The sequence below is a fragment of the Salvia splendens genome, chromosome 13 (assembly GCF_004379255.2).
Source record: "Salvia splendens isolate huo1 chromosome 13, SspV2, whole genome shotgun sequence".
In the NCBI taxonomy this organism is placed as follows: Eukaryota; Viridiplantae; Streptophyta; class Magnoliopsida; order Lamiales; family Lamiaceae; genus Salvia; species Salvia splendens.
Genome location: NC_056044.1, coordinates 21,661,702 through 21,677,134, shown reverse-complemented (window position 1 = coordinate 21,677,134; position 15,433 = coordinate 21,661,702). Strand labels below are relative to the sequence as shown.

The 15,433-nt window shown below is 44.2% G+C and overlaps 2 protein-coding genes across 2 annotated transcripts; both read left to right on the top strand.

The window, feature by feature from the left end:
• The first annotated feature begins 897 nt into the window (after nucleotides 1–897).
• LOC121760689 (serine/threonine-protein phosphatase 7 long form homolog) lies at nucleotides 898–2,075 on the top strand. Its single transcript, XM_042156321.1, has 4 exons — nucleotides 898–1,274; nucleotides 1,348–1,435; nucleotides 1,518–1,964; nucleotides 2,052–2,075. Exons 1-4 carry the CDS (start codon nucleotides 898–900, stop codon nucleotides 2,073–2,075), a joined length of 936 nt encoding a protein of 311 aa, XP_042012255.1.
• Nucleotides 2,076–6,679: 4,604 nt separating this feature from the next.
• LOC121760688 (RING-H2 finger protein ATL74-like) lies at nucleotides 6,680–7,108 on the top strand. The gene has a single exon (XM_042156320.1). The coding sequence runs from the start codon at nucleotides 6,680–6,682 to the stop codon at nucleotides 7,106–7,108; it is 429 nt and encodes a 142-aa protein (XP_042012254.1).
• Nucleotides 7,109–15,433: the final 8,325 nt, after the last annotated feature.

Sequence of the window (15,433 nt, the reverse complement as noted above, 5' to 3'; positions counted from 1 at the left end):
TTAAGGTTTATGATGAAATTGATGAATTTTTGGACGATTTTTGTTGTTTTGTTGCCTATAATTAGGAATTATGTTGAAATTAGGGGTTATGATGAAATTGATGGAATTTTTGGTTGATTTTTCGTAATTTTTGTATTTCATATGCATATAATTTAGCAAAATTAGGGTTTATGATGACATTGATGGATTTGTTGGTCGATTTTTCGTAATTTGTGTATTTCATATGCATATAATTAAATGGGTAGAAGTAATTGATTCAGTTTTTGTAATTGCGCCCCTTATGTTGCCTAATTTGAATCTTGATTATGTCTCCAAATTAGAATATAGCTTGTCGTTGTCAATTGAAGTTGCAATTTAGTTAGATTGTTGAGTTTTTATGAAAAAAATTGAATCTTGGGTGAATGTTTTGAAGTAGATTGCATCTGCAAGTTCCGAACAACAGTTATGTTATAGACCCGAGGATCCATCATTACTATTTCATCAAAACGAACACATTTCAGCCTCATTGTTGGCAAATGGCACAACAAATGTGATGAGAGTTCGTAGGACGGAAAGTAAGGTTTGGGCAGTGCCAATACATGAAAATGTGATGTATTGGCTTGATGTATGGGGTTTCAGAGGCGTGGTTGAATGTGGAAGGCCGATGAGGATGGACAACGAGCTTTTAACTGCCTTGATCGAGCGTTGGAGGCCTGAGATACACTGTTTCCACCTACCAGTTGGATAAGTTACCGTAACCTTACAGGATGTGCAAAGCCTGTGGGGTTTGAGAGCAGACGGTCGTGTTTTCACTGGCCGTGACTACCCTATTGGATATGAAGATTGGCCCAGCAAGTTTCGAGATTGTTGAGATGGATACCTGACGCAGAAACAGAAACGAAGCAGGGTGGTTTGTTGATGACATCTCTGATCCACCAAGCGACGATACCTTTGGGTGATGGGCTGCATGAGTATGCATACATCCAAAGAGCACGTATACATGCTTTGATCTTGTTAGGGGGGCTTATTATACCGGACACCACAGGGTGCAAGGTCCTCTTTATGTGGTTAAATGCGTTTGACGATCCGGAAGAAGTGGCTAATATCAGTTGGGGTAGTGATGCTTTAGCATTTCTGTATCATTATCTGTGCGAGGCTTCTGTAGGCAGACGGAAAAGAGATGTGGGTGGACCTATGCTTCTTTTGCAGCTGTGGGCGTGGGAAAGAATGTCTACATTGAGGCCAGCCTTCTTGATATCGCCTATGCACACGCCGTATACCCTGTGTGGAGCCAAGTAATGTTTTTTTACATTAACTCACTTAATTATGTATTATTTTGGTAACTTTTGACAATAATATTATGTTTAGGTGGCACGAAGTTACTGAAATTGGAAATGCTCCCCGACATTCAGTAGCTCATTATCGTGATCAATTATCACTAATTCGTCCCGGCCAGGTGAAATTTATTTTTGTTGTCTTAGTTCATGAATTTACTATAGTATGAAATTAATTGTGATTTTTATATTATGTTTTTGTAGTTTCTGTGGACACCGTATGCAGATTGCATCCTGCCTGATTACTGCATTGATTCGACTGCATCCTTCTTGTGTGACACTTATTTGGTGTGCTGGTCATTTGTCGAGGCACACGAAGCTAGACGCGTTTGCCGACAATTTAACCGCTACCAGCGTATTCCTCAGTACTGTGATAGGATGCTACATAATGTCGGATATTTGAGTAAAAGTCACCGCCGTGGGAGGAAGGGCGCTGATTGGGCTAAGGTACATAAGTTCTTCATTGATGAATGGGACTTGAGACACGACAGGTTCCAATCAACTTTTGACCATGCCACGGCGACCATGGATGGTCGCATTAATCCGGGCTATATGGCGTGGTACAATAGGATCACAGTGTCGTACCTAGTTCAACATGTGACACAGTCAACTGTTGGGATGAACGAGTCAGCCTCTTCTATGAAGAAAATGGTATGTTATGTTTTTTGTATATAAAAATGTATTTAGTTTGAAGTTTGTATAGATTGATTGTAATGATTTTGTATTTGTGTTATCTAGGTTGAGACCCTTCAGGGGATATAGCATTTGACCTCTGAACATGACATAGACCCTCGGTTACGGCAGATTCGGGAAATGGCTGCTGAGGCCTTTCGTACGACGGACCATACTGATGTGAGGGAGTATCCAACTTCGCAACGGCGAAATGTGGTCATGCCGCCACGCCCACCTGACTCAACTTATTTTAACACAAGAAATTCCCGCAAGTGTACGGGGCTAGTGTAGCACAAATTAAGCAAGAGTATCGTATCCCACAGAGACAAATTGTGTAAACTCAAGTACCACGAACCGATTTCAACTACTATTTAGACAAAGCAAACGTTTGGTTTTGATATTTAACTATTAAACATAAACAAAGTAAAACAAAAGATAAAGTTCCAAATAAGAGAACGAGGTGGAGCTTTGGATCCGACTACAATACCCACAATGTAAACAACTCAACAACTTTGATTACCCGTTGAAGTCTCTAGGATTAGTAGGACAATCGCTATTCTAGGCTAAGCCCTCTCTCGAGTGCACTCAACCCGTTGATTAACTATTAATATTGAAGTCTCCTTCTAATACTTCACAATTAACTCCTATACACAAAAGATTCAAGCCCTCACTCTAGAATTCCTTCTCTCGAATGCAAATTATCTAGGTGTTGTTCATTCTTTTATCAATCCTAATTAGGTATCTCTCGATTACTCAAAACTAGGTCAATATATCCAATTGTTAGCTAGGCAATTGAATTGAAAGGCACAAAAATGAAGCAACCAAAACTCTACAAATGATTTAGCTACTCATATACAACTCAAAAACATAAGAATAAACCATAGTCATTGAATAAAACATGAAAACCAATGAAAATACTCCCAAGGGTGGATTGAACGGAAATTCGTCTTCGTCTTCAATCTTGTTGAGGATCGGGACGCCTTTCCTCTCAATTCCACTCTCCAAACCTTCAAAAGCTGCTATGGGGCGTGTATGATATCTTGAGGTCAAAAACCTAGGTCTCCTTTTATACCCGGGGCGGAAATAATAGCAATTTCAATCTCGCAGAACACATCGCCCGACCGGGCGATTTTAAGTCGCCAAAACGCCCGGTCGGACGAACTTTCTGGAGTTCGCGACTAAAACGCCCGGTCGGGCGTTTCCCATTAAATATCGCCCGGTCGGGCGTTTTCTCTGGAATCCTCTAAAAGCATTGTCTTCGTCTTCGAAAGGGCTTCGCGTGAGTATCTTGCACGCCCCCATCGGAGTCCGGATGAGAGAGTTATGGCTATTATACGAAAGTCGCGCATTGAAGCGCACCCGGTCAGGCGATTCTTCCTTCAAGCTCGTTTTCAAGTCATTTTCACCTGTTTTAGCTCCAAACACTCGACAAACTCGTCAAAACACTTATGTAGTGGATATTGGATGTAAACTCAAGTAGTATGCTACAAAAACACTGAAATGTTCACATTAAACATCCAAAATACTTGCTAAACCACGAGTTTATCACCACCAACTTCTCTTCGTCATGGACTGCCGGGTGTCTGGACGGGTGGGCACGGGGTTACACGACAGCATAGGTTGTCGCAGCAGCAACAGCCGCAACCTGAGTATGCGGTACCAGAGCCCTTGAATCCGGAGTACGATCCCCCAGGATGGTATCAGTTGAGTGGTGCAAGCCACGAGCCCTTGCAATGGGAAACACGAGCATCATGTGATTCATTCTTTGGCACCGGGTCTGATTGGGATACAGCTCTACCAGGACATGATCCATACTTTCAGAATTATCAATTTATGGATCATGTGGGGGAAGAAGAAGGCCAGGAAGAAGAGGGCGGGGAAGAAGACGATGAAGTAATATTTTGACAACCGACCGAGGGATCCTCACGACCAACTGTGAAGAGTTCATCAAGTAAGATTGGGAATGCTATGCACAATGTATTCAGGGGATTTTCAACAAGGAAGAACAAGGGGAAAGCTCCAACAAAGTTCACGCCTTCGGGAAAATAGGTTTTGGTCATATGTTGGTATTTGTTTATATTGAAACAGGTTGTGGTCGTATGTTGATTTTTGAACATTTTTTATGGGTTGAAACAGTTTTCGGGCTTATGTTGGTATTGTCGGGCATATGTTGATATTTGTTTATATTTGTTTATAAAAATCATAGTAATTGTCATAATAAAAATCATAATAACTGTCATAATAAAAATCATAATAACTGTCGACAACATCTCACAAATGTTGATACATAAATATAGTAGCTGTCAAATATGCCCCAAACACAAATATCAACAACATTCATCCTCGACGCCATGCCCTCTCTTGTCAGCAGTTACTGCAATTCAACATAAATTTCAATACAAAACATAACATATTTCCAATACACAAATCAATAGCAAATATATACCACAAATTTACTGAATAGCACCTGCTGAGCAATTTCTTCGGTCATGCCCCTCAATCCCGCAATTTCTGCAACGGCGGGGAGCCCTCGGTTCATCTTCCTTGCGGACATCCATTTGATTAAGTATCCTCCTTCTTCTAACTCGGCCACATGTTCTAAGAATCAACTGCTGAGGGGTGATGCACAATTTCCATGAAGGTTCAACCCAAAAATCTTCGTGTCTTGGTGCATCAAATGAAATTTGACAATAGTACTGTGATCTCCATGTACTTAGGTAGTAGCACTTATCTATGAGGTCAATCATAACATGACCTCTGTCTCTAGCAACCGCACAGTCAAAGCCCATTTGTTCAACCCTCGCAGATGATCCAATACCATAATCAACAACTGGTGGGATTTCTGAACTCCTCAAAGGTGAATACTCAACAAATAATTCAATACACCCACTTGAATTTTGAGCATTGTTGAACATAAGCATCACACTTTCATCATTGCAAATCACAGAACATGTATAACTCATACCGGAAGCAAAGACTATACATTGTCTCCATAATAATTCAATTGTATGTTGGTTCATATCTATTTTCATCGCATCACAGATCATTGCTACCAATTCAGAATAGGAAACACATGAATTTAATATGATGGAGCTCCTCGCACGAGGCGGTTCATAACCAATACCCATATGTGGTAGTTGAACTACTCTACCACCCCAATACAAACTCACAAATACTTGCATGATTTCTGCATAAAAAACATTTAAAACAACAACAATTATGGACATTTTTCCTACAAGCCCTAATTTAATAAATTGGGTAAAACTAACAAATGAAAGCAAAATAAACATGAATAATGATGAATGTAGCTAAATTGATGAACAAATTACTGGATCTTATGGAGAAATAGCCGAAAATCGCCGTAAATCCGAGAGAGGAAATGAAAGTGTATCGGTGCGCTGCTTTTGCCTTCTGGTCGTTATAAACTGACTTAAAGACGCATAAGGGTTATGCGTCATTAGGGTAAGACGCATAAGGGTTATGCGTCATTAGGGTAAGACGCATAAGGGTTATGCGTCATTAGGGTAAGACGCATAAGCATTATGCGTTTTTAAACGACGCATAACCCTTGTGCGTCAATAACGAAAGACGCATAAGGGTTGTGCGTTTCATTAATAACGACGCATAACTCTTATGCGTCACTCCTCCATTTGGAATAAATCTAATCTCCTTCATTAAAATGGAATTCCATTAGTGAGCTAGAACAAAAATAGAAAGAACTCAATAAAACCCCCTTATTGATAGGGCGATGCGGGGAGGAGGGACTGTGGCTCATTCAGCCAGCTCCTACATTGCCTCTATCATTTGCCACCTTCATTCCAATCAGACTAAGGGGCCCTCACTAACCATTCAAGCCCTCTCGCAACGACCTCATTGGTTCACGACGCGTGGTGGAACAACCCGCCCCCCTCACGCGGACATAGTGAGTCATATAACACATCACTGGAGTTGCGGATGCTATTTGAAGCCCACCAAAGTAGCAAGGCCCTTTTCTTTAATTTCATTTCCACCTTTCCTACAATTAATTAGTTCCGATTCTTTTTTGTACTACAAGTTATTAAAAGGTTTTCCGGTTCAGGTTTCTTACAAGAACAAATGGGGAAACATGACGCCCAAAGCGGTGGTATTTTGTATGTAAAGGTGTAACTTTTGTTACCATGGATGTTTAGCTCTTTGTACAGAATTTATCTTCTCCATATTATTAGTACTATAAAAATGGAGAAAAATGTGGGCTTTATTAAAGATATTTTATGATGCGATTACGTCCACATAAAACACGATTGAAAATCGAGAAAACATATGTGTCTAATATCGACCAGTTAGAGAGGTCAGAATCATATCATTTAAAGCTTGACATCTCACCGAACCAAAAAATAAATTCCGAAAAAATGGAAAATAAAATCTCCATGTTTAAAAAATATCTGCCCTGTTTCTGTCTGTATGCAATTGTGCAATTATTATGTCTTCCTATTTGCCACACAAGTCACTATTCAACTCTGCAATTGTGTGTTAACGAATAAATGATTTATGCTTGCAGGACCAGTTCTCGATCAACCCTTTATTCAGCTGTTGATGCTTTGCCTTAAAAATCATTTCTTTCCCATATCCCATGATTTGAAATTAATCCTAGTACTAGATTATCTCAAACATCTCTCTGTTTCTTGATATTTCTTGCAAGCAATGAAGCTCTAATGATGGCACATCACTACCGTCGCCTGCTGCTTGACCCTTCCGACATCACCGCCCCTGCGGTGAATAAAACCAGCCCCTCTTACGATGGCGGCGATTTCGACGGCAACATGATGATCATCTTGGTGGCTCTGCTCTGTGCATTGCTCTGCGCGGTGGCCCTCAACTCCACTGTCCGTTGCTTCCTGCGCTGCAGTGCGTCTCGGGGAGGCGGGCGCGAGGCTGCGGTCAAGAAGGAGGCGCTGAGCCGGATCCCGGTGGTGGCCTATGTAGCCGGGCCGGCCACGGACTGCCCTATTTGCCTCGGGGAGTTCGTTGCAGGCGAAGATGTACGCCTCTTTCCGACGTGTAATCACGAGTTTCATGCCTCGTGCGTCGATAGGTGGCTTATTTTGCATTCGTCTTGCCCCACTTGCCGCCGGCTGTTGATATAAGGTTGCTGATTAGTCTTTATAGTTATTAGTCATTAAGGAGTGTTTTAAGATTTTATGTTTATGAATCTCTTGTGTTGATTAGGGAATGAATTCAATTGAAAAAATGAGTTACATAGATTTGTGAAAGTGAAACAAGTTACTACAACATTGTTGTAAGAGAATTGGAAGTGCAAGAGATACTACAAAGGCAAGAAATGGTGGCTAGTATTTGAGTAGGGAGATGAAGGGGGATTGGGAGTGTGGTGATGATGGCTGCTTGGTGTTGGTGAGGGTTCCACCGTGGTGCGGTGGCGGTGGGCTGCGTCGCCTCTTGTCCGCGGCCCCTTCTCAGCCCACTCGAGCTCTTGCTGTTTGACTGTGGAAGGATATCCCAAACAGCAGCCTACATTTCCTGCCTTGTTAATGTATCTTTGGCTGAACCTTCTGCCTAAACAGTCTATGCATTTTCTTCCTTCCTTCATGTCTCCCATTCCAATTGCAACACATTGCCTGCAGTAAACTCTCCCACAAACCTGATAAAATAGATTAAAATTCTTGATAAAGATTGTGCGGATATTGTTGGTATGGAAATTTATTAGTTTACCAGGCAACGGTGGCGAAAAATGTAGGTGTAGGTGGAGCAGACGGCGCTCTTGAAGATGGTAACCGAGAGGGATAAGGGATAAAAGGCTAGGCATGGTGAATTGCAGAGAACAAAGTTTATGATTCTCTTATTTCTGTATTTCTGTGTGTTTTACATTGTATACAATGATCTCTTTTTATAGGAGAGAAATACAAGTATATTTGGAAACAAATCAATCTATTCTAGGTATAATCACTAATTGGTATTCTCCTAGAATAGATTTATTTCTTTCCTTGATTCTTTCCTTGAATTGTGTCTTCTAGGGTTTGACACTCCCCCTCAAGTTGAGCTGCGGCATCTCCGATGCTCAACTTGCCAAGAACTTCTTTAAACACTTTAGAATTCACAGCTTTGGTTAAGATGTCTCCCAGCTGATCCTCTGACCTCACAAATGGAAATTCTATTACTCCTTTTTCTAGGTTCTCCTTAATAAAATGTCGATCTACTTCCACATGCTTAGTCCTGTCATGTTGCACTGGATTTTCTGAAATACTGATCGCCTCCTTGTTATCGCAGAATAACTGACTCTTCTGTATTGGAGGAAATCCTATCTCCGTAAGTAACCTCCGCAACCACATAATCTCCGTTAAACCACTCTTGATTTCTCGGAACTCTGCTTCCGCACTAGATAAGGCAACGACCTTTTGTTTCTTGCTTCTCCAAGTGACCAGGTTTCCCCTACGAACGTGAAGTATCCTCCCGTAGATTTCCTGTCAACTGGATTGCTTGCCCAATCAGCGTCAGTGTATCCATGAACCTCCAGATCTCCTCCTTTTTCTAGGAGTACTCCGTATCCTACAGTCCCCTTCAGATATCTTACAATCTTCAAGGCAGCCTCCATATGGTCTTCTTGCGGTTTGTGCATAAACTGACTGACTATACCAACTGCATAGGTAATATCTGGTCGAGTATGTGAGAGATAGATCAACTTTCCCACCAATCGTTGATACTTCTCCCGGTCTGCTAGCTTTGCTACTTCTTCTATCTTCAATCCATGGTTAGGTACCATAGGAATATCTGAGGGCTTGCAATCTAGTAAACCAGTCTCTGCTAGTAAATCCAGTACGTACTTCTTCTGTCTCAGGAAGATTCCCTTCTTCGATCTCAAGACTTCGATTCCAAGGAAATATTTCAGTGCCCCCAACTCTTTCATCTCGAACTCCTTAGATAGATTCTCCTTCAGATTCTTGATTTCCTCTTCATCGTCTCCTGTGATAATCATGTCGTCCACATAGATGATCAGACATGTCACCTTGTCGTTCTTCTTCTTAATGAACAATGTGTGGTCAGAGTGGCTTTGTTCATACTCATGCTTGAACATTGCCTGACAGAATCTCCCAAACCATATCCGGGGAGACTGTTTTAGTCCATACAAGGTTTTCCTCAATCTGCACACCTGTCCGTCTCCGAATTCTCCAAGAAAACCTGGAGGGGCTTCCATGTAGACTTCCTTATTTTCTTCCAACTCTCCATGTAAAAAGGCGTTAGTAACATCCAGCTGATGTAAAGGCCAATGTCTAGATGCAGCTATAGACAACAGTGTTCTAACTGTATTTAGCTTGGCTACCGGAGAGAACGTCTCTGCATAATCCACTCCATAGACCTGAGTGTATCCCTTAGCCACCAGTCGTGCTTTATACCTCTCGATTAAACCATCTGCTCGTCTTTTGATTATGAAGACCCATCGACATCCTACTGGCTTCTTTCCCTTTGGTAGAGTACACTTCTCTCATGTTCCATTCTTTATTAAGGCATCTATCTCTTTCTACATTGCCTCCCTCCAATGTTTGTGTTTCATCGCCTCCTCAAAGGATTGAGGAATCTCATCCTCATAGAGGGCAGCCTCAAAAGCTCTAGCCATTTCTGTGAGATGTCCCTGCACAAGATTAGTTACAGAATATTGGGACTTTCGTCCTTTCCAGTCTGGAGAGTATCGCCAAGGAGGAACGCCTCTCGTACTCCTTAGCGGTAACTCTAACTCATGTCAGCTTGTTCCTCAATTTCCTCATTCTCCCTGTCACTATTAGTTTCTTCCACAGGAGTAATATTTCCAGAGTTATGACTATTTACCTCAGGATCCCTGACCGGGGTAGATAGCGAGGTGTCGCCGAACTCCTCGTCCTGCACATTGGAACTTGACGGCCCGGTGTTACCGCTAACTGTATCTTGTGGACCGACGTTTAGAACAGGTTGACTTGGACTCGTCAAGTTTCCCTCCCCCTGACTGTTGTGATTCTCTTCCTGGTTTGGTGTAGGCTCGGGTATTGGTGTAGGTGTAGGTTCGGGTACGGGTGTAGGTGTAGGTTCGGGTATTGGTGTCGGTAGCCAGCCTAGTGAGTCATTTTCTGGAATTTCTGGTCGACTCTCCCCCTGACCGCTAGGTTGGCTATAGAAGTATTCTCCCTCAACAAAGTCACAATTCATGGTGGTATACATGGTTCTTGTTTTAGGATCATAGCATCTGTAGCCCTTTTGATTCCGGCCATACCCTAGGAAAACACATTTAACAGCACAAGGGGAAAATTTAGACCGCTCGTGTTTGGGAATATGGACAAAGATGGAGCACCCAAATATCCTAGGTTCTAGACGAAGAGATGATGGGATAGTGGCTTGGGCAGATAGGATGTCCAAAGGTGTTTTGAAGTCCAGGATTTTGGTAGGGAGACGGTTTAGAAGGTAGACAGCAGTGGCTACGGCTTCTGGCCAAAAAGATTTTGGGATTCGGGATTCGATTAGGAAGGCTCGTGTGACTTCTAGAATATATCGCTTTTTTCTTTCTGCTACCCCATTCTGTTCAGGAGTATGTGGACAGGTGGTTTGGTGGACTAATCCCTTTTCAGTGAAGAAAGACTGCATTTTAGAATTGACAAACTCCCCTCCATTATCGGATCGAAGGATTTGGATATTGTGTTTGAATTGAGTTTGTACGAAGGTATAGAATTGGGTGAACTTGTCAAAAACTTCAGATTTTGTTTTTAAGAAATAAACCCAAGTCATGCGTGTATAATCATCAACAAACAACAAAAAATAGCGAAAGCCCGATCCCCCAGTAACAGGTGCAGGCCCCCACACATCCGAATGAATTAATGAAAAAGGAGTTTTCACTCTAGTATTATTTAACTTAAACGAATGTCTATGGCTTTTGGCCAAAAAATATGTTTCACAATTAAAGGTATTCAACTTAGGAAAAAGCAGACGGAAATATCCTATAGATGGGTGCCTTAACCGGCGATGCCAAAGCCAAGCCTGCTTATCGGTCAGTCCGTGAGACAGCAACGCAGTACTCTGATGGGCCACCTCATCCACATAGTACAGTCAGTGTCGTTCAGTGCCACGCCCAACTATCGTCCCCGTTTGGGTATCCTGCAGTAAACAGAAACGAGGCTGCATTAGTAACTTGCAGTTCAATTCTTTAGTCGCATGACTAACTGACAATAATTTGTGAGATAGTGACGGAACAAATAAGCAATTCGAGAGTCGAAGGGTTTGGGAGATAATGATGGTTCCCGCCCCCTGAACAGGTGCCAGATCTCCACTCGCAGTTTGAACTTGGGTTTTATTTGACTTGGAAATACTTTCAAAATCAGACATATCAAAAGATATTGTGTCAGTTGCACCACAATCAAAAATCCAATTTTTATTCTTTTCTCCTATTTCTGAGGTAGATGACATGGCCAAGGCTTCAAAGGAATTTTGGCATTTTATTGTGGGATGTATCACATGATTTTCACAAGGTTTAGGGGCTGTAATGTGTTTATGAGGAATTTTGGGGAGTTTAGAGGAGTTATTTTCGAAGTGGGGTACGGGGTGCAATATGTGAGGAGTTTTGGGGCTGGAAACAATAAGTCTATGGGGATGGGGTAAAAAACGTGATTTGGCAGAACTTGGAGGGTTCAAATGAGAGAACCCTCCTTTACCTTCACTCCAAACCCTAGACGGGTCCGCCGTGTTTGCTTCTCCTTCAATCTGCACTCTCGCCGCCGTGACAGTGGCCACGGCTTTCTCCTCCCCGCGTCCGCCATAATTTCCGGTGGTGGTTGGAGTACCGAAACCACCCGCCGCGTGCTCGGCGTAGGCGGCTTGGCCTCCGACCGCCGCTGCTGCTGATGCTGATGCCCTCGGTCCGCCGCGATTCGCCGCCCTCTGGAGCTTGGATTTCTTCATTTCATCCCACCATTCGGGATACCCATGAATGAGGAAGCAGATATCTTTTGTATGCCTCTTTCCTCCGCAATGGCTACAAAACAATTTGCTTTTATCTTCGTCGCCTTTGCGGTGATTGGCTGGATACCGGGACGGCGCCGGTGGTGGCGGTGGAGGCTGACTGGTCCTGTTGCGGTCGAATACGATCAGTCCCGCTCCAATTCTGGAGCCTGGTGGTTCGGTAGGTTTCAATATTCGCGCATTGTCGGCATTGCGCCTCACCATCGCGTATGCCTCTCGAGGAGTCGGTAATGGCTCTTTGTTGATGATCTCCTTCTTGACTGATTCATACCGTTCATCGAGTGCGGTAAGAAACTGATACACCCTCATCCTTTGGGTCCGTTGATTGTCTTTCTTGATTGACGGAGGATGGTCAATCGTGCTTGGATCTCGGGTGTCTATGGATATCCACAGATCCTGTAATTTTTGCCACAATGCTTCCAAGGTCATTCCTCCTTGTTTGATCGTCATACATTGTCTGTGTAGGTCGTACACCTGAAATGGATCTCTCCCGCTGCCATACGTGATTGCCACGCCCTCCCAAAGGTCCTTGGCGGTCGCGTATTGAGAAACTTCATTTACAAGGTCGGATTCGATGTTGTTGATAATCCAATTGAAGGTGCAGTGATCTCTCTGCTGCCACCTCGGGTAATTTGGGTCGGTTATCGGCGGTTCGGGGTCTGAAACTCCTATTATGTGAGAGGTCAGCCCTTTACCGCCAATAGCCCTCTTCATCAGGTTGGCCAATAGGGGATAGTTGTTCCCATTGAGCTTTGTTTTGATGGTTACTTCCCTAGCGATTCTGGCTGGGTTGAGGGGTTTTTCGAGCTCTGCCTTGATGAAAATTCCTTAAATTTCAGGAATTCGGCAAATTGTGCCGCGAAATCTGGTGGAAATTTGATTTGGTTTGAAGTGTTTTTGTTATGTGGATCTGTGTTTGAACTCTCGGTGGTTTCTGACATTTTGTTTGCTAACAGGATTAAGGACAGACGGTCGGGAAAGGTAGCCTTGGGACGGTGATGAACTCTCTCTGAGTCCCCACCTTAATAACCTGCTCTGATACCATCTTGAAGATGGTAACCGAGAGGGATAAGGGAAAAGAGGCTAGGCATGGTGAATTGCAGAGAACAAAGTTTATGATTATCTTATTTCTGTATTTCTGTGTGTTTTACATTGTATACAATGATCTCTTTTTATAGGAGAGAAATACAAGTATATTTGGAAACATATAAATCTATTCTAGGTATAATCACTAATTGATATTCTCCTAAAATAGATTTATTTCTTTCCTTGATTCTTTCCTTGAATTATGTCTTCTAGGGTTTGACAGGCGCAGATGTTGGTGTGGGGAATCCCCGGCCTACGCCTCCTCCTTCCGCCTCCGCCATAGGCAGATACGGAGCTCACGTCGCTCGCTTGACTCATATCATCATATGATGTGAAGCTCATGTGGTCCATAGGGGCGGGAGACCTAACCCCGGCCCCATGGTGGTGGCTGTGGCCGTGTAGGCGGTGAGAATCACCTTGGTGGTTGTGGAGGGAAGCATGTTGTAAAGCTCTGCAGAAGTCTAGGCTGGGGAGTTTGGATAGGTAGGAAGGAGAGTTTTGCGGTTGGGAGATGGGGGACATTGTGGTGGAAGGAGAGGGCTTCTTCTTTTCGGCATTCTTGAGCCAATTCTTGGAAAGAGAGGTTCACAGAGTCATCTGCAACTCCCACATACATATCTTCAAGCTCTTTTCTTGCCATTGTTAATGTTTTTTTGTCTCCCATTTTGCTAACAATGTAGGTAGAGGAGGATGTAGAGGAGAAATTGAAGGATAAATATGGGGTATGTAATGAAGGAGGGGAGGTTGAAAATGACAAGATTTAAGGCCGGTTAAGAGTAGGTGAATATAGTGAAAATAAACCATGATTTATTTGTGTGGTGCATGCAGGCCTAGTAGTTTAATAGGTTGTTAGCATAATTACAACTTATGTACATACAAAATTTAGGCCATCCGCAATGGGGTAGATGATGGCACGCCCGATGGCGCGCATCGTCCACGCCCGCCATCGTCCGCCCCATTGCGGGTGCGTGACATAGGCCGCGGACGATCGTCGCGCCCTATACTAAGGGCGCGGAGTATAGCGCGGACGATGCCCATCGTCCGCCCCATTGAGGCTTACACGGACTATGGCCGCGGACGATAGGCCATCGTCCGCGCCATCGTCCTGCCCACTGTAGGCTACGCGGACGATCGACGTGGACGATGGCACGCGGTTTCATTTTTTTAAAAATAGAGTTCATTTGTAATTTCATTTCACGATTTCACTTTCGAAACTTATTACATTTAAATAATTACTACGAAATGGATTCAAGTCCTAATAGTCCTATGTTTAGCGGAGAGGCGCGTTGGCCGGGTACAGAACCCGGCGAATATCGTTCGTTCGACGCCGACACCCAGTACGATCCCGATTTCAGTACGGAATCGTACGGGTTGTCTGACATGGAGCCGTCTCCAAACCGACGAAGCGCTCCCTCCCGCCGTGACACCGCAGCGGCCGATCCCGAACCCGCCGCGACCGCTTCCGCCCCAGCCAGAAAGAAGCGGAACCGGCAGCGGGCGCAGAAGTTTCCGCCTCCCAGAAATTGCGATGAGTACGCCCCGGCCGTACGAACTACACCGACGACGAAACCCTCATTTTGGCCCGGTGTTGGGTAGATATATCGGAAGACCCGATTTTCGCAAACAACCAGAGGCAGGTCGCGTACTGGGAGCGCATCGCCGGCCTCTACAATGAGGCCAAGCCGCCGACCGCGTACAAGCGCAAACGTGAGCAACTCCGCAAGCACTGGGATCAAGTGAAGAAGCAAGTGAACTTGTACGCGGCGGAGTTCGAGAAGTTCACGCGGGCACAGGGGAGCGGCGAGAGCTTGAGCGACGTGCGCGCTAAAGCGCTGTTGTCGTACCGATCGATGTACGGCGACTTCAAGCACGAGGCCATCTGGGCACTCTTGAGGGACAAGCAGAAGTTCCAAGGTGGAATTCTGCGCACTGGTGCGCCGAAGAGGACGAAGACCACCGAAGCTGGTGATTACACGAGCAGCGGCAGCAGCAATCACCCGGTTGACCTCAACCGGACGTACGTGGATGAATGGAGTTCCGGCACACCGGTGTCCTCCCGGCGTCAAGGCTGCGAAGGCCAAGGGGAAGGCGGCCACGACCTCATCCTCGACCGCTGCAAACCCATCTCCGTTCCCGGAAACGCTCCCGACCCAGACGGCCACCGCGTTTGAGTCGTTGGCAACAGCGTCGATGGCGAGGACGTTATTGCAGACGCACAAGGCCCTCAAGAAGTGTACCGACCCCGACGAAGCCGAATATCTCCGGGCGTTAATCGATGAGCTGCGTCGGAAGTTGGGAATTGCACCGACTTAGTTGTTTTTTTTAAGTTGAATGGTGTAACTTTTTTTTATTAATGCGTCGCCATTTGTTATTTAGACGTTTTTTATTTACTC

Coding starts and splice junctions, on each gene's coding strand:
- LOC121760689 (XM_042156321.1), top strand. CDS start 898: ATGACATCTCTGATCCACCAAGCGACGATACCTTTGGGTGATGGGCTG. Junction 1,275..1,347: donor TATACCCTGTGTGGAGCCAA/GTAATGTTTTTT, acceptor TATTATGTTTAG/GTGGCACGAAGTTACTGAAA. Junction 1,965..2,051: donor CCTCTTCTATGAAGAAAATG/GTATGTTATGTT, acceptor TGTGTTATCTAG/GTTGAGACCCTTCAGGGGAT.
- LOC121760688 (XM_042156320.1), top strand. CDS start 6,680: ATGGCACATCACTACCGTCGCCTGCTGCTTGACCCTTCCGACATCACC.